The sequence below is a fragment of the Crotalus tigris genome, unplaced genomic scaffold (assembly GCF_016545835.1).
Source record: "Crotalus tigris isolate CLP2741 ecotype Arizona unplaced genomic scaffold, ASM1654583v1 scf7180000018368.3068619, whole genome shotgun sequence".
Classification (NCBI taxonomy): Eukaryota; Metazoa; Chordata; class Lepidosauria; order Squamata; family Viperidae; genus Crotalus; species Crotalus tigris.
In genome coordinates, this window is record NW_024096968.1 from 281,710 (window position 1) to 301,103 (window position 19,394).

Sequence of the window (19,394 nt, forward strand, 5' to 3'; positions counted from 1 at the left end):
CATTGTAACTTTGAATGGTCACTAAATGAACTGTTGTAAGTCGAGGACTACCTGCAGCATTGTACTTTCATTATCAAGTTGGCCATGGGGAAGAAAATCAGTAATGCACTGCACTAAAAACCTAGCTGAACTAGTAGAGATCTGGTGTTAATGTCAAAATCATGAGGCTTAGAAACTTGCCCTTTTCTTTTTATCCAATGCCTAGATTATCTCTCCAGAACAATCCTATGCTTTGTACTTTGCATGCAGTTTCTCAAAATCCAACACACGTAAAATTCTATCATTCACCTTCGATTTGGCGTGCACGCGTACCCTCCCAATTGCAATAATTTAGCACAAATCTGCTATTTATTTATTTTCTAAATTGGAAACTGGAAGACGGCTGTGGGTTGACAAACTGTCCCCTCATCAAAGAAAAGGCTCAGTTCTGGTAAAGTGTGCTGTCACGGAGCCTCTGCTGCTTGAATAAGATCGAATTTCCAATGTCATTCCGTTTTTCTTATGCGGCTCTTGCTGCTGCTGCCACCGCCGCTGCAGATATGGAATACAGCTCCCCCTTTTCACTGATAGTGTTGTGGAAAAAATCATCTCTGCCAGATTAAAAATAAAGAAGAAAAAGAAAGAAAGAAAGAAAGAAAGAAAGAAAGAAAGAAAGAAAGAAAGAAAGAAAGAAAGAAAGAAAGAAAGAGAAGCTTACGGTAGCTCTGTTGCCTTAAGGTAGCCTAGATGGGTTCGTTTTCAGCTATAGCAGCAATGCGACTGTGGTCCTTTTCCCCTTCCGTTTGATAAGGCTCAGAAGGCTTCCATTTACATCACCCTGTGTGCATTGCAGAGCGCCCGTGCGGCTGCTGGTGCTGCCTCAGCCAGGAAATTTGAAACTATGCTGATTCCAGTTGATTTAGAACGGGCAGCGTTTACCATAAGCTGGAATCCTTATTAGATACACTGATGAATTTCACTGACCAATGGGTAACTGCTGGAGCTACAGTAATCTTTGTGAGTAGTCAGCCTCTGTTCAGCCAAATTAAACCTTGTTTGTTCTGTTGAGCGGGTAGGAATTTATAAGACCCATGTGCACACTCACAACACGGATGTCAAACCATTTTGTTCATCTCTTAGCTTCATCAGATGTTTTGCTTCCTCGGGTTGATGACTTTGTCAGTAAGTGGCCTGCGGCAATTTCTGAACATTTCAGTTAGGGGAGGAATTGTTGCATGCAGAAGGGATCATGTATACACATATATATGTATGTATGTACGTACCTTCCAGTGCTCTGTCAAGTTATGAATTCTTAAGGATATCGGTCATTAGGAAGGCTGTGGCTACTTCCAAGCTGTATTTGCTTTATAGCTCAGCTTTCTCATGCAGATGCAGACCTCCAGGCTATCAATACAGTCAAATCTGAAATGTAGAGGTGGGGGTGTATGAGTGGAGGGAGGGAGACAAGGGGGTGGAATCATAACAAAATGGTTACCTGGAATGTGCTGTGCAGAACTTATGCAGTTCAGTTTTACTACCCGGCTGCCTCCCTGCTTCTCTGTGGTGAATTAGCATCTGAATCGTGTTCCTTTTCTTGGGAGACAGTTCTTTTGCGTGGGTTGGGGGTGAGGGGGGCGAGGGAAGGAAGGATTGATGTGATGCGCCGGCTGCTTTCACCAGACATGATGCTCTGTGGCTTGTTAGAGAGGGGGAGGGGCATCCCTTAAAGAGCTGGTGGCTTTTTTTGAAACTTTTCTGTCTGAGGGGAACTCCACATTTGGGCTCTTCTCTGGCATTTGCAGAGAATCTTTCAATCAGTTATTGTTATTATTATTATTATCATTGGTCGGTGATGAAAAGCCTAATGGTGGAGTGAGGCTGGCTGCACTGCACCATCAGGCCATAGATAGAATAATACTGTTGTGGATTTTGTTTTGTTTGGAGTGCATAATCAAATGGGATGGCCTTATCCTTTTGTTTCCAGCTGATAGGTAGCCCTTGAATTCTTCTTTAGAGAAGCAAAGTCTTTGCCACAGTGCCTGGCATGAAATAATAATACTGCTTAATGTCTGCATAGTGCTTTTGAGTGTACCAAATGCTTTGCGTTGTGCTTTTATTAATTTAGTTGTCACATTTACTTCCTTAATGGTTCTCTAGGAGCTCAAATGGTATTTTTCTAGATTTAGCTCTTCCCGTTTTATTCCCACCACAGCCTTGGAGGTAGAGTGGGCTGAGAGATAGTAATTAGCCCAAAGAAGTCAGTGAGTTTCTGTCATTATATATATGAACCTGTCCCCCAAATCCTAATTCTCTGACCACTGCCCCACACTGTTTTTAGTAATGAAGGGACGCAGTGGGATGAAGAACTACCCGGATACAGATAGTCCTCAACTTACAACCATTCATTTAGTGATGATTGACACTTACCATGGCACTGAAAAAAGTGCCTTATGACCATTTCCCACATTTACAACTGTTGCAACATCCCCATGTTCACGTGATCAAAATTTGGATGCTTGGCAACTCATATTTATGACGGTTGTAGTGTCCCTGGTTCATTTGATCACTTTTTGCAACCTTCTGACAAGCAAAATCAGAAAAGGATGCCAAATTCATTTAATAACTGTGTTAACAACTGTAGTGATTCACTTAACAACTTCGGCAAGAAAGGTCATATAATGGGGCAAAACCTACTTAACAACTGTCTTGCTTAGCAACAAAAATGTTGGGCTCAACTGTGGTCATAAGCCAAGGACTACCTGTATTGGCTTGTCTTTGACTATCTCAGGACTATGTAGAAGATGCTTTGCTTAACTCTGGGTTTTTCAAATTGCAGCTCATACACCATTATATTTATATAAAGAAAAACACTTCCTGATATCTAATAGCTTTTGTGCATACTGAGCTATGTGTATAGAAATAAAAACTTCTTTCAGATTTAAGAATTTATTAGCCAGAGATCCGATGCTGGTTCCTTCTATTCCACAAAGCCTTGCTTAAGGCACAGCAAGTTGCTTTTCTACATAATGGTTGCAGAACCAACTTTTACTTAGGATCCTGCTTTTAAGGCAATCTTGTTTATTACTTCAGTCGTTAAGCACACAATTGACATTCCACACACGCCAAGGTCTCACTATCATTCCACAGTTTTCAATTGCTTTTACGTTCCTGATTGCATTCAACTGACCAAAATTTGCAAGTTCTGACAAACTCCAACCCTCCACAATTACACATTTCAACAATTTCTGGCAACGTAACCAATGTTGAAGTAAAGCAGTTTATTGAAAACAGCACAAAACAAAGTGAAAAACCATTCAGAACACCTTTGTCTAGGCCAGTGGTTCTCAACCTGTGGGTCGGGACCCTATTTGGGGTCGAACGACCATTTCACGGGGGTCGCCAAACAACGCAGTCCACCATTTCCCCCCCCCTTTTCCTTAGCTGTGCTACTCCCTTTTATTCTATTGGCTTTTGAAAGCCAATAGAATAGACTCTCTTGAATAGAGTCTAATTCTATTGGCTTTCAAAAGCCAATAGGAATGTCCAGGCTGTCTCTGCCCTGCTGAGCCCGCCAAAAGTCCCATTCTGCAAACGGTGCTGCACCAGTTGAGTAGTCCTTGACTTACGACCGGTTGAGTAGTCCTCGACTTACGACCAGTTGAGTAGTCCTCGACTTACGACCGGTTGGGGGGTCGCGGCATTAAAAAGGTTGTGAACCACTGGTCTAGGCAAAGGCACCATTTCACTCCAGAGATGGATAACATATATTTAAAGTAGAAATAATAAAATGACCCCCTCTAATGAGATGCTGATACCAGGCAGTATGTGGAAGAGATGCCTTAATGTGTGGCAGTAGGCTAGTCTGAGCCTAATGCTCTCCTACAGGTAATGCTCAACTTACAACCACAATTGAGGCTGGAATTTCTGTCATAAGCCATTGCAGTTGTAAGTTGAGTCGGACCTGATTTTACAACAATTTTTACAGTGGTCATTAAGCAAATCACAAGATTGTTAAGCAAATCGGGTGATTGTGGAATGAATCTTGCTTCCCCAATGAGTGTTTTTTTTTTTGCTGGAAATTGGCAAGAAAAGTTGCAAATCGGATCATTCCATTGCAGGACACACAAACCAGTTGTAAATGCGAGCTGGTTGTTAAGCGACCAAATTGCAATCGCATGACTATGAGGGTAGTACCTAATGGTTGTAAGTACAAGTAAGTCACCTTTTTTGAGGCCATCGTAACTTTGAACCATCATTAAGCAAATGGTTGTAAGTCAAGGGCTGTCTGTACTGATTCCTACATCTCATTACCACCCCTTACCCACCCTATTCCTTCCCTGCCTGGATGCCTTGCTGTTCCCATTAGGAAGGACAGAACAGAGAAGAGGAGAGAGAGAAACAGAGTGAAAGAACAGGTCCATAAGAAATTCCTTGCATGGTAGCCCATTTATTTTTCTTTTTTCCCCAGGAGTCTCAGCATAGACGCTGGTTATAGATGACTCCCTCCCACCCCAAATATTGCAGGAGTAGACCTGTTTAACCATAAGAAGATAATTTCCTACTCTGGACTACTGGGAGCCCTTTTGCTGGCCTTTAACAATGACCTCATACGGGATTTCCTCAAGCAAAAGATGGGATGGGAGGCTTCCTTGGCCTGATTTTGAAATGACCAGATATCAGTGCTTTCTATGCTCTGCATTTTGAAACCACATTTCCTTGCTCTTTGGCAGGCAGCCATTCTCTGTAATATGCTGCTCTCTGCAGCTTGCTTGCAGTTTGGGCTTCAGCAGCGTCACAAAAGCAGCGGTGGGATTCAAATATGTGAACAACTGGTTCTCTGGATGCCGCTTCTGGAAGTCCATTCTGGGCCTGGGCAACAAAAAATTAGCTACCGGTTCTACCGAAGTGATACGAACTGGCTGAATCCCACCACTGCATAAAAGGTGTTTTAAAACAGCAGTCTGGAGTCTTAAGCGCATGTTTTTCCATGTGGCCTATTCTTGAAAGAATGCCCAAAACCTAGCAGGTGAATGCAGATGGGATGGAGTGGATTTATGAACGAAGACAAGGAAAACTAACAAGGATGGAAAACTGACTGATCCATTCACTTGTACTGATGAACTGCTCTGGCTGGAAAGGGATGCATGTGGGAATCTGCCAAGCACTGCTGCTCTTTTTCTGACTGCTCTGGCTTTTCACCTGCTTCAGGTTCCAGTTGAATAAAATCAATTCTTTGATGTAAATCGGCTTTCTAGTTATTTTCTTCTTGAGAGGTTTTATCAAAAAGAAAAAAAAATGAGCAAAGGCACAACATAATTAGTAATCATAAGATTTCTGTTAACAGCAGAAAATGGAAATGACAAAGAATAGATTTCATCAGCCATGCAAATGGTATAAATCAAGGCTTTTCAACCTTTTCATCCATTGTACCACTTTTAGGATATGGCAACATCCAAGTATCATCAGTCGCCTAGCAAGGTGTTAAAAACTTGATGACCAAAACAAAAAAAAAAGGACAAAAGTGATAAAGTACAGGTAGTCCTCGACTTACAACAGTTCGCTTAGTGACTGTTCGAACTTACAATGACACTGAAAAAAGTGCCCCACAACCCACAGCTGAGCAAGACACCTGCCTGCCTGCCCGGCGGCACTCTTCCTCCTGTCCGAGATTTTCATTGTTGTGAGCATTTCTGCTGAGGATTGGCAGCAGGGGTGGGGTGGGGGTGTTTGGTTTTTATTCCTCCCGTCTGCTGAGTGGTTGCAGCAGGTTTTGGTCACTTCACATGACCCTGGGACACTGTGACTGTCATAAATATGAATCAGTTGCCAAGCATCTGAATGTAAATCACAAGACCCTGGAGATGCTGCAACATTCTAGCTCAGTGGTTCTCAACCTTTTTAATGCCACGACCCCCAACCGGTCGTAAGTCGAGGACTACTCAACCGGTCGTAAGTCGAGGACTACTCAACTGGTGCATCATCGTTTGCAGAAGGGGACTTTTGGCGGGCTCAGCAGGGCAGAGACAGCCTGGACAATTCCTATTGGCTTTCGAAAGCCAATAGAATTAGACTCTATTCAAGAGAGTCTATTTTATTGGCTTTCAAAAGCCAATAGAATAAAAGGGAGTAGCATAGCTAAGGAAAAGGGGAAAAAAATGGCAGACTGCGTTGTTTGGCGACCCCTGTGAAATGGTCGTTTGACCCCAAATGGGGTCCTGACCCACAGGTTGAGAACCACTGTTCTAGCTGATCGGCATTTCTTCTGGGCTCAGCAGAAGCACCAGGATCGGCGCAGAACTCCAGCTGGAGCCTGGCACTGATCCTGGTGCTTCCGCTGAGCCCTGACAGCCCTGCAACTCCAGCCATCTCTCGCTCAGGCTTGTGCAGTGCTGCTACCGGTTCAGCTCATTCCCCTCCTCTGCTATCACTTTTTTAGGATGGTCGCATACCACCTGCCAGGTGCCAATGTACCACAAGTGGTACCTGTACCACTGGCTGAAACGCCTTGGTATAAATAAATGAATGCACAAGAACCTTTACCTGTTGTTAGAGGAGAGCCATATTAGTTTATGGCAGCCAAAAAAATCAAGAGGAGTCTGATAGCATTTCCCCCCCCCCAATAAATTGTACTCAAACACATACGTTTCCATTAGTTGCAGTTTGCTTTTTATGAAGGAAACCGCAGCTCACCAGAGCTTATGCTTTTAATAACATGTTAGTTGAAAAGGAGCTACAGTGCTAGATTTCTTTTCTACTTTTTGGGCTGTCCAAGGCTAATGGACAGGATTATTGAATGAAGAATTGGAGGTGTGGGAAACAAACCCGGACAAAAAGGAATGAAAAAGAAACTCTAAAACTACCTGCTCTAAAAGTTGATTGCATTATTATTTTACCAAAGAATAATTCTCTTAATTCAGCTATACTTTTTGTCTTTTGGTTTTTGCAATTTTATCTTTTGTTTTTTTCTTCTTCTTTATGATTTGGAAGGGAACTTAATTCTTCTCTGATGGGACCTGACTCACCAGTATTATCGTCTCCCTGACACGGTTATAAGATTGCATGAAGAAGCAGCCATTGATGACAGGAGATGTATTTTTCTCCCCCTAAACTTTGTTCCACTTGGTGAGGGTGCTGTCTTCATTACAAGCACAATTTGGTATAGTGGTTAAGGTGCTGGTCTAGAAACTAGGAGACTGCGAGTTCTAGTCCTACCGTAGGCATGAAAGTTGGCTGGGTGACTTTGAGCCAATCAGTCTATCTCAGCCTAATCCACCTCCTAGGGCAGGGGTAGGCAACCTTGGCTCTTTTATAACTCATAGACATGGCTGGCTCAGGAATTCTGGGAGTTGAAGTCCATGAGTCATAAAAGAGCCAAGATTGCCTACCCCTGCCCTAGGGGAAAAGAGAAGGAGGATTGTGTTTGCTGCCTTGAGTTATTTATAAAGAATAAAGGAGGGATAAAAATCTAATAAATAAATAAACTGGAAAGAAAGAATTAAACCTTTTCTCTCAGTATTCAGTAAAGAACAATAATATCTGACAATTAAAGAAGAATTGAAATATGTTATTTCTATAATAGCTGATGGAGCTCCTACAGGAAGGATAAATTATATCTAGGCTATGCATTGTGAATGAATAAATATTCATCCTTAATGATGTTATGAGAATCAGTCGGATGTAGTAGTTAAAATACCAAGCTAAAGACCCAGACATCATGAATCCTAGTCTTGCCTTAGGCACAAAGCCAGCTGAGTGACCTTGAGCCAGTCTATTCTCTCAGCCCTAGAAAGGAAGCAATGGCAAAACCACTTCCCCAAAAACTTTTTGCTAAGAAAACTGCCGGAAATTGTCCAGACAGTTACCAGGAGTTATGAAATTGATTTGAAGGCACGCGCATGCGCGCGCGCGCACACACACACACACACAGTTGAATAATTAAGCAATAATGATTAAATGAATAATTTCTGTGCAGCTTTCCTTTCCAATGGTATGGCTGGATTAGAATAGTTATCTCTGAACCTCATTCTCCTATTCTATTCTACTCTTCCTGGACAGAGTTCACAATTTTTGTTTATGAAGATGGGAGATTCTGATGGTAGAAAATACAAGGCAAGGCAGCATGATTCAGATATCGAGCAAAAACAAAGAAACCAAAAACCAGGTCACAATTGTTCTGTGAACTATTGAGAAAAATGCAACGAAATGCTTTGAACGAATATTACTGATAATCCGGGAACTCAAGACATCTCCCGTATTAACCATTTTCTCCTTGGTACTGTGTTGACTGAATTAAGGATCCCTTAAATTTGGCATTGTGACTTTGATTTACTAACAATTATAAATTGTTCTGTTCTGCTGTATCAGAACAATGAGTGCTTAGTGAGTTTTGATATCAGTTTTTGATTTTCAGAGTAATATAATTTTCACCAGTCCCAGAGACAAAGTAGAACAAAGCTGCCCACAGTGTATAAGTAGCATCAGGGACAATTTTGTCCTAAAATATTTGCTTGGTAAAATGCCAAGGCTTACATAGAAACACATAAAATCATATGTTGTAAATGACCATTTGCAATTTAAATACAGTGATTGTGTATTGATAGAAACTAATGGATAATATGGTTGGTTTTGATCAGTATAAGTTCTGTGGTTACATGGATACGATCAATAACTTTTATAAATAAGGAAATGTATTGGCAACCTGAGTGCTGTATGTGACTTTGATACCCCATTTGCAACCCAAGAATCTCAAGATAGGCATTAGTGAGAGTAGGTTAATTTCAGGACTAATCTGTCATCAAAACTCTAAAATAAAGATAGGCATGAAGATGAAGATCTTGGTGATGGAGAACGGTAACCCCCACCCCATTTTTAACTTCCCAAAAATCCCCAGAATCATAAAAGAACTCTGTTCTTTGAAATAACATTTCCATGTTTTCGGAAGGATTTGGCTGAACTGCTGACTTGTTGAAATATTGAGCTTCAGTCTCCGACTTGGAAAAATTTCCCTGCCTCTGCCTTAGGATAAAGGCATTCAGTAATTATAGTGTGATGACACTGAGCATGTTCCATTGGCTTCTTCATACATGCAGCTTATAAATTGCTTTCCAGTTATGAAATGGTCCATTTCTGCTGTGAAATTATCTATCAGTGAATTGTCTGTGTGGCAAAGGCTCTTCTTCCTTGCCATCAAGTGAGTGATTTGTAAAATTAGTTAATGAATTAGAGTTTCCCTTAAAGAGCCTTAGTCATTTTGATCTACAGCAATGGTTCTCAACCTTTTTAATGCCGTGAACCCCAACCGGTCGTAAGTCGAGGACTACTCAACCGGTCGTAAGTCGAGGACTACTCAACTGCCGCAGCACCGTTTGCAGAATGGGACTTTTGGCAGGCTCAGCAGGGCAGAGACAGCCTGGACAATTCCTATTGGCTTTTGAAAGCCAATAGAATTAGACTCTATTCAAGAGAGTCTATTCTATTGGCTTTCAAAAGCCAATAGAATAAAAGGGAGTAGCACAGCTAAGGAAAAGGGGGAAAAAATGGCGGACTGCGTTGTTTGGCGACCCCTGTGAAATGGTCGTTCGACCCCAAATGGGGTCCCGACCCACAGGTCGAGAACCACTGATCTACAGAGAATCTTCTGTCAGAGTCCCAAAGCTCCCTGTGAGCAGGATTTAACATTAAATGAATATATATTTCAATATGTGCTTTAGCTACCTCAACTTGGAAAGTTTGTTATCCAAAATATGCCCTGCCTTAAAGACAACCCTGGAAAAAAAGATTAAATAAGAAATGATGTAATGCCAAAGAGGCCAAAACACATCACTGTTTCCATTTAGGAGAAGAGTAGGCACAATATTGCTAATGGAACTAAGTGGTTGCCTTTTTCTTTTGCTCTCTATTTATTTATTTGGTTTTTGCAGGTAGCCATGGAGGTAGTGCTCTTCTCCCACACAGCATCAATGAATTCCCAGAATATGGGTCTGTAGAAGCTCAGACATTGGAGAAATCGCCTGAGATTCAAGGGAAAGACGTAACAAGTGCTTTGGATGGACATCTGAGTGATCAGATGCTGTGCGAACTTTATGAAAATGGGAGTTCTGGTGATGGAATGGAAACAGCTTCTGAAACATTGCAAAGCCTGCCCCAAGAGGAAGAACATTCCCAGCTTCTTGACAGACAGAGTGAGATTTCTCAAGATTTAGAATCAGAAAAGGCCCATGATGCAGGCAGTAAAGTTTTTGGTTCAGAGATACAAATGGAAAGTGAGAGAAGGACTGAAAGAACAGTTGAAGAGGTAGCTAGGGAGAAAGTTCTTACAGGCCAGGAAAAGCCTTCAGAAATACCTCTTCCATCTGAGGTAATATCAGAGAGAAAATTGTACTGGATCACAGAAGAAGACTCTATGATCTTAACTGTGAAAGTTCAGCCTGCGACCTTGCAAACTTCTGATGGTGGAGGAACTGAGGAAGCCCAGAAAACATGCAAAAGGAGTAATCACCTGCCTTTGGCTGGTCCAAAGGATGAAAACCTGAGCATTGATGGTGGCGTCGGAGATGCCTGGGCAGAATTTGAGCGGGAGTTTGCCATGGGTGATGCAGAAAAAGCCGAAGCATTCCCTGAGAGGAGGATATCAAAAGAGACAGCAATGAACAAACATGTGGAATTTCAGGGGGTGGAAATTCTTTGGATACAAAAAGCCGAGGAACAGAAAGAAAAGGGGCGCTCTGAAATAGAGAGTGTAGAAAGGAGAACTTTCTCCAACTTGCCAAACCATCACACACCATACATTCCTTCAACAGGATTAATTGGCTTGCCTGATCGCCCTTGGAATGTGTCCTGGAAAAACCTCAAATCACTGACATCCTTGACAAAAGGTGAAGAAGATGAAGTCTCTGGAAGTAAAGAAAAGGATTGGGCTCAGGAAGGAAAATCTGGGCCAGACAAGGACAGGTAACAACAATTACTAGTATTAATGTTTAATGTAGGGGCAGCAGAGAACATATTGATAACATTGATTTCTTTTATTATTTAAGAATGTGCTGGCGTATGATCCCATCATTGTTCTGGGGTGGAGAGGACAGAGACATGGCTGCTTTAATTTTTCAAATTTTGTGGTACTGTTCAACACAAAGTATGGAAAGTGGAACATTATTATTTATCGCAACAGTACATACACAACAGTAATCAGAAAATCACATCATACAAAGCTTTTTCACAACTGTAGACAGATCAGAAACCACAGATCTAGTTTACACTGGTTGGAAATCTAAGATGCATCTATGTAAAACAAATGCAATGAGCCTCTAGCTGTGGAGGGCATTGCACAATTTCTGTGGGGTCCTGCCAGTAACTTTTAAGTGAAGAACCTTCCATAAAGTCACATGCTGTAGGAGAATTTAGTATTCAACCTTAGTTGACTAGATTCTTGGGTATAGGCTTGAGCAATAAATCTTACTAACTGCAACTTAACCTATGGTCCTGATTCCTTGCGCCTGACATTAATCTAGTCAACAAACGGTCAGTATTAAATTTGCGCCAGATAAGGGTCAGCAGAATTCAAGAGAGGTTGGACTTAGATTGTTTGTGGGAATGTAATGGATCTAGGCTGATGACTTGCTTAAATCCTCTCCCTGTTCTTCTCCTACACATGCATGGGGATGGATGCCTGGAGGAAGGGATATATTTTGCAATGTGAAGGGCCTGCAAGTTTGAAGACCTTTCCATGAGTGAGAGAACTATAGCATAGGGGACCAGCTGGATCAGGCCAACTGCAAATTCTTCTGACTGAGAAAGAGGGAAAATTCCCGAAAACGTCTGTAAGCGCCCCCCCCTTTTTTGTAGATTCAAGTTTTTTGCTGGTCTATTCCCAGTAGAGTTCTTAAAAGATTGGGGAATTGACAATTGCTGATCACAGCAGCCTCTTAAACCAACCATTAGAGCAGGCATGTCAAACTTGCGATGTCACGTGACGTCGCGGAACGTATTGGGCAGGTTTTGCCATTGCTGGCAATGGGGTGGGCGCAGTTTCCATGTGATGCATTCGGCCTGCAGGCTGGCAGTTTGACACTCCTGCATTAGAGAATCAACATTTGTAGCTATTTCGATTAGATGGATGAATATATAGCACATCACCTTCATATTTAACCATCACAGTAATTTTCAAATTATTTTATGAAATTGCCTCTCCAATTCTTCCATATTTAGTAAATCTTGTTTTTTTTAAACAAAATGTGTTTGCACCATGTGCTGATGTGTTGGGATGTTTTGTGCATTTAAAAACAAGTGCAGGTAGTCCTACAACAGTTCATTTAGTGACCGTTCAAAATTAACAACGGAACTGAAAAAAGTGACTTATGACCGTTTTTCACACTTATGACCATTGTAGCATCCCCATGGTCACATGATCAAAATTCAGATGCTTGGCAAGTGGTTCATATTTATGACAGTTTCAGTGTCCTGGAGTCGTGTGATCAGCTTTTGCCACCTTCTGACAAGCAAAGTCAATAAGGAATTCAGATGTTATTAACATAACAACTGCAATGGTTGTAACTTGAGGACTATTTGTACTATAATTCCTTTTGCATGTATTTTTTTTCTGAACACTGATTTTGCTGTTTTATTTTTAAATTAATAAGTTGATCAACACATTTAAAGAACAGCAAATTGCTACATGAGAGAAAAAAGGATGAGAGAAGAGAGAGTGATTGAAGAATAACATATCAATAAATGAAAGATTTGCATTTATCATAAAGTTTAAATTAATTATTTAATTGAACATATCGAACTAGATTCATTATGTCAGCTTAACTAAAAAAGATCTCTGTAAAACTCTAAATATTAATTTGTTAATTTTTCTTTCTTTTTTTTTTTGAAACACATTTTATTGGTTTTGTGAATCTTAGAAAAAGGTGCTCAGGACACACCGTGGTGTTTGGGTAATCAAACATTCAACAATAGAACCATAATTCAACTCAATACATTCAATGTCCCCTCTCTATTTCCCTCAACTAGCATAATACATTTAAAATATTCCATTTCTAATTTAAATTTATATAACTACATAAAAATCTGTTTTAAAACTTTGTAAATTTATAATTACCATCATCAAATTTAACTTTAAATCAAGAAGTTATCAATTCAGGTATCCCTTCCAGCTATATTCTAATTCTTAATCTCTTATATCCCTCATTTTATCACAAATCTCATTTATTTCTTCTTCCACTACACAATACATATCCTAATTAAGATAAAATATTAATCTACCCTATACATATATAGTCCATCAATCAATCAATCTCTTTTAAAATAACAAAATAGTGTAAGTCTTAACTCATTTCAATTCATTAAACAAAATTCAAATTTCATCCAATTAATTATCATGCCTTATCACATCTATATTATCATACAAAAATATCATCTTAGTAATTTAAAACAATTAATTATTAAAACAATCCAAATCTAAAAAGCCAGCATTTTTTCCATTCCAATACATAATACTTTTCATGAAAATAAACCTGTTATTCCAAAAAGTACATTCTTAATCTATTTAAAACATCTGTTCTAATAATCAACCTCCTATTTTTTTCTTACTTTTAACTCTGAATCTTAATCCTTAAAACTGTCCATAAATCGACTGCCTTTAAATCCATTACACAATTTTAAATTTCTCTTTTCAGTCTTATTCTGGCTTTTTTTCTGTGCCAGGCAGGTTTCCATAACCAAGCTTCCCTTTCAGCCAATAGATCTCTCTTTATTGCTTGTAGTACCCTTTGAAACAATAGGAATCCCATCCTCTGCATTAGGCATCTATTTCTCTCATCCTTAAAGCTTCGTTGCTTTAAAGTTTCCAATCCCAATCTTTGATTCTTGTGGTCCTCAAAGCTGTAGATGGAATATTTGTAAGATAAAATAACTTCCTCATTTATCTCAGTTGTTTCCTCTTCTAATGTGTTTTGATTTATAGAATAGTCAGATGTAGTCTGGAGATCAGTTTGAAGATTTGAAGTACGACTTCTGGATCTTAATTCTGTAGTAAACTCTTTCATTGTAGCACATATTTCTGCAGTGGCCTCATAAATCTTTTCCAATATAAGTTTGCAGCTTAGTTGTAAATGAGTTTTCTCCATTTTGATAATAATTAAAGAGAGTCTCTTTTTTCTTCTTGTGGAGGCTGTGTTTAATAAAAGTTAAACAGTGTCCACCCCCACAACTCTCACAGCTGCATCAACTTATCTTTTCTCTTCAAAAGTAATTTAAAGGTCCATCTATTCCATCTCCAAAGAGTAACCAAAATTGCAATATTAGATTTTCGCCACTAGATGTCCCCAGTAAGTTGAAAAAAAACTTTTCCAGACACCATTTCCCCCCTTTTCTTTCTTTTGCAATTAATGTGAAAAAAGAAATAATCTTCCAGCATAAAATGATAGTAGAGCTCTTAGAAAAATTTTTTTTTCTGTACCCCAAAGCATATGAAAATAAAATATAGTCATTAAAATTTTATTGTATTCTTTTGTTCAATGCCTTTCTTCCCAAACATGTAGAAGCTGCTTTTTCAAACCAGGGAAATAATTCCAACAAGGCTCTTACAGACAAAAAAAAAAAAAAAAAAAGCAAGATAAAATGAAGAGAGGAGCAGGAAAAAGAAAAAAAATCTCACCCAGATTCAACACAGTGGTTCTTACAGCTTAGATGTTGTTTGACTTGCAGTTTGAAATGGCAGGGTGATCGGCCATTTTACTGGCCGATCTTCTTCTCTGTCAGCCCTCAGAGATAGCTCAGACAGCTGGAGGAGCCGCCGCTTCTCTGGAGTCGAGCAACGCCTCCTCGACAGAAATCCACCCTCCAGGGCGACTTTCCACCGACGAGGAGACAAGTCTCTTCGTATAGCTAGAGGCACCGCGAACTGGAACTGGAAGTGCAATTTGTTAATTTTTCTAAAACTACTGTAAATGTATATAGTCATGTAAAAAAAAAAGAAAGGAAAAAATGAAAAAATAAAATAATTTTAACCAGGAGAAAAATCAGTAGAAACAATTCAATGCTGTTTCAAATTCTCTCCCAATGATTCCAACTAATAATTGGGTCATCATATTGAAATTGCTTTTAAGAACTGTTTTTATGTTAATTATGTCCCCCTCAAAATCCATTCTCTGTGAGTTTATTTTGTCGACTGACATATAGGGAAGCCACTCTTGCTTAAATTTAGTCAAACTTCTGTTTTGTGCTTTTGCTTTGAAATCCTTGGATTCTTCTATCATAGCAACAGTAAACTTTGAACGCAGAACCACAAATTTTGATCTAGTGCCAGCCACAGGATGCTCTTTGAAATGCTAAGTACATCTGCTGTTGCTCCTTTTCAATTATTTTGGCTCTCCTAGCTGTTTGGCACCGGTCAAAATGTTAACTTGTGATATTACTGTCAACAAATTGGGAAACTGAGAAGCTGAGGAAGACCCTAAAATGATCATCCATGAATATGTAGGCAAGGGAAGAGACTTTTCTGCATGAAAAGAGAGAGCGAGACCCAGCCAGGCTTTCAGGTCTAAGGTGGGACTAGAACTTCTAGCCTGGTGCCTTAACCACCAGACCAAACTGTCTGAGGAAAATCCAGTATGCTTACTGCATGTAAGTTATAAAGATACCTAGGCATCTAAATGGGCAATCCTACTCCTGTGGAAGGCTTTACAGACAATAGGCAAGGTTTGTAGATTCCAAGTCCAAATCTGTCCTTCCACTTTTTCTCCAAACAGATGTTTCCCCAAACATCTGAATATAGCAGCTTCTCTTTCTCAGCTCCACCTCCGTTCAGCTGCTCCCTGCCTAGAATTCTTCTGGGGCACATTTTGTTTTGCCAGGCTACCCAGCTAAACAGCCTGGCATTTAGGGTGGTAGAGGATTTGAATTTTAAAAGATTTCTGCTTTTCCAACTTCCCAAGGCTATCCATAAGCGAATAGACAGAAACAAAAGAAAAAGAGACAGGCGAGTCCCTGAACACATGCACGTGTGTTTATATTTAGATTTAAATTTGAATTGCCCTCCCCCAGAGTTGTAACACCAAAAATGGCTGTTTCTGTCTTCCTTAAAGTTGTATGTAAGTATTGTTTGTGTTGGAGAAACATCTAAGGTTACTTCAAGAAAACTTCATGAGCTGTTCATTCCACATTGAGTGCTGGACAGGTAACCTTCATCATATTACCAGTCACTTAGCAGCCATTCAGATATACAATAGATCCCCAAAAAGTATTCACAAACTTCCAACAGCTGCCCCCCCCCCCCCCGTGATTACATGATTACATGATTTTGGGTGCTTTGCAACCAGTCCACATTTACAGCAGTTTGCAGTGTCCCACAGTCATCTGACCACAATTTACAACTTTTACTTCTGGTTTTATAGCAAAAAATAGCCGTTGTGGACAATGGGTTCATTTAATGATACCACATTCACTTAACAACTGCCACAAAAAGTCATATAATCAAGACTGTCACACGATAACCCGCTTAATGACTGGTATAACTTAATGATCATAATTCCGAGCTCAGTTAAGTCATAAGCCAAGGGCTAGATGTAACCACTACATATCGACAGTATTCTGCATCTTAGCTAATTGGGGCAATGTTGAAAACGTATTATGGGCTCTTTCCTAAAATGATTGCTAGGTGGAAAGGCTGGTCCATTCACAAAAGGGCTGTCATGGGGGATATAACAAATTGCAAAGCATTGACTTCCCAGAATATTATTTACAATCTGTTTTTTGTGTCTTCCACACAGGATACTCTCTGTTCTTCTTAACTTTATGTTTGGATTAAGTGCATTTCCAAACCCTGAGCTGTAGCTGTGCATCACTTTTATTTCTTAAAAAATATTTCTGGAGCCTTTTTTGGGACTTCAAAGTTTTATCAATGAAGATGATGTTGAAGCATGCCAGTTTGCAATTTTTGAAAAAAAGATTTTTTAAAGAAATGTAAAAAGACAACCGGATAGATAACTTCTTAGCTGGTGCCAAGGGAGGTGTTTATAGTCACTTAAAATATGGCTTTGTCTCTATTTGGCTTTAATTTCAGAATTAGGCAATCTATAGTCCCAATAGTTTTTTTTCCCTACAACTCCCACAATCCTTTTCTTTGTCTATGTTTATGGTACCCAGATCTGGTGGAAATTTGTTAGAGAGCTGAATAGTATCAAGATGCCTGTTACTACCTTTCTAGAATCTCAAAAAACATTATTCTGGAATAAGGAAGATAAATCTCCATTGTATCCTTAGTCCATGTGCATATTAAGAGGTTCCCTTAATGAGGTGTTTCCATTTTTCACTCAGCTCAAACTCTCTTCTTTGCTAAGATAAACTGTTTTACTGCTCTAACAAGCAGATAGGGTCAGTTTACTCTTATACTATGAATGATTTATTAGTACCAGTATGTTCTTTAATCACAGTTTGCATAAATAGGTTTTAATTTACATGGTAAGTAAACACTTAATGGTATAAACAAAATGTAGACATGAGTAATGTGTTTAATTTAATTGTAAACACAACAGCAGGAGTCTTCACTATAACGTATCTTAGTTAAATTGTTCTAATAACTGGCCTTCTTGATGCCATAGCAACTGCTTTATCAGTATTAAATGGGCTTTGCTATGATTTAGCATGGGTTGGCATTTTTTTTCAAAATGAGGGATCTGGATTATAGTTTATCTTCATGGAATATCTCACGAGAGTAGTTGTTTTTTTTTGATAATTAAATAGATGAAAGGATTTTCCAAGTCACTTAACCCAATAACCATTCATAGTTGGTGTAAGGATAATAATGTGATACACATATAAAATAGTGCAATGATTTACTTAACACTAACTGTCAGCCACAAGAAATTGAAAGCCAGGTTTAGGTCCAAAATGAATACAAGTTTATTTCATGCTATCTCCAAACAAGAATCTGAACTAATAATGGTCAAGGCAAATTGGCGGTAGAGAAGAGTCAATGGAATTCAAGGTCGGCTGGACTTAGATCTCTTGTGGGCACGAAGGGACTCAAGACTGATGATGTGTTTGACTCCTCCCTCAAGCTCAGCCTGGTCACCTACAATAACTGAACCATAGTTGGCTGGATTGATAAATGGTAAATCATGAGCCAAAACCTATTCAGTTATGGCTTAGTATGACTTCTGAACTCAGTTTGAATTCATACATATTATGTCATGGTATTTTTGAATAAACCATAAGAAGTCAAGCTAACCCTGTTAGCTTTAGCTTCATGTGTGAATCAGGCCAATGGTTAAGCTTCAATTAAGAGATTAGAGGAAAAAATAAGGAACTTCCAATGGTCTTAGTTGCGATGCAATTTAATATTGGCACTCATGATGGTTTTATTTATAATGTCTAGGATCCCCTTGAGTACAATTAGTTAACTAATTTTGAATCATATTTAAAAGGAAACCCTGTTTTCTATTAAGTACTATAAATAACTGAACAGTCCAAAGCCAATTTAAGATTGAGGCCAATCACCAGAGAGGAGATATAAAAGAAGGAGGACACATTCTTGTTTCTGTATCTAAGACCTCTTTTTGATTTTTTAAAAGAATGATTAAGCAATTGAAAGTGTTATGTCACAGCACAAGGGCTTAATGCTTTTAAAGATTTTAAGACTCCACAAGCTGTAACTTATGGTCTCTAATGCAAATTGCAGCTTGGAGAAGACATGTGGAAGGATTAAAAGATGTTAACTTTACATTTCCCCACTCTCTCATTCCTTGGCTTGATTGCTGATGGTGCTAATTTAGAAAGGACCAAATAGCTGTTTTTAGCCAAGATTTAGGTCTTCCTCAAACAGGACAAAGTTCTTCTCTGTGATGTTTCTTGGGCATTCAGAAGCAGAGCAGATCCTGTGTTACTTTTTTAATGCTCCAATTTCTGTTTTTTTTTAATTAGTTTATAATATAAAATACAAAAATACAAAAAGAAAATACTAGGAAAATAGGGGAGGGAAAAGGGAAAGGAAAAAAATGTAGTGAAAGAGGGAAAAAGAAAGAAAAGGCATTGAATTCCGATTCCCTTTGATGCAGTAAAATAAGATAATAGCATCAAACCTCAGCTTTTTACTTTTTACATAATAGTATAAACTAGCCATTTCTATAACAACACATCTGTCTAATCAGTAAAACCCAAAATTAAATTTTCATTTTTTTCCACCTCAAGCACAAAGTCCAGAAGCAATTACCAAGTAGAAACAAAAGAAATTGTGTTTTTTTTTTTCTTTGACCAAAGCAGTCCATTTAGCTATCTCCGCTAAGTCCATCAACTTTTGCAGCCATTCATCCATTTGGGAATCAAAGTGTCCTTCCATTTTTGTGCATAAAGTAATCTTGCTGCCATCAACATATATAACCATCAAAGTGCCAATTTTTTTCCTGTCTTTTTCTATT

General features: G+C 39.1%; 1 protein-coding gene and 1 long non-coding RNA gene across 5 annotated transcripts in view; one reads left to right on the forward strand and one right to left on the reverse strand.

Annotated features, from left to right (window-relative positions):
* PSD3 (pleckstrin and Sec7 domain containing 3) overlaps window positions 1-19,394 on the forward strand; it is a 185,849-nt gene that overhangs the window by 16,204 nt on the left and 150,251 nt on the right. Inside the window, exons 1-2 of one of the 4 annotated variants that reach the window (XM_039350976.1) lie at window positions 588-996; window positions 9,900-10,929. In XM_039350976.1, coding sequence (XP_039206910.1) covers window positions 966-996; window positions 9,900-10,929 — 1,061 coding nt within the window. In that variant the 5' untranslated portion in view covers window positions 588-965. Of the gene's footprint in view, window positions 1-587; window positions 997-6,966; window positions 7,102-9,899; window positions 10,930-19,394 lie in introns of those variants that run through there. The other 3 variants (XM_039350977.1, XM_039350975.1, XM_039350978.1) reach the window with 3 other exon arrangements.
* On the reverse strand, window positions 461-1,629 carry LOC120311459. Its single transcript, XR_005557625.1, has 3 exons — window positions 1,475-1,629; window positions 1,263-1,401; window positions 461-590 (listed from the first exon to the last, which is right to left on the reverse strand). It is a non-coding gene; the product is annotated as an uncharacterized LOC120311459 (long non-coding RNA).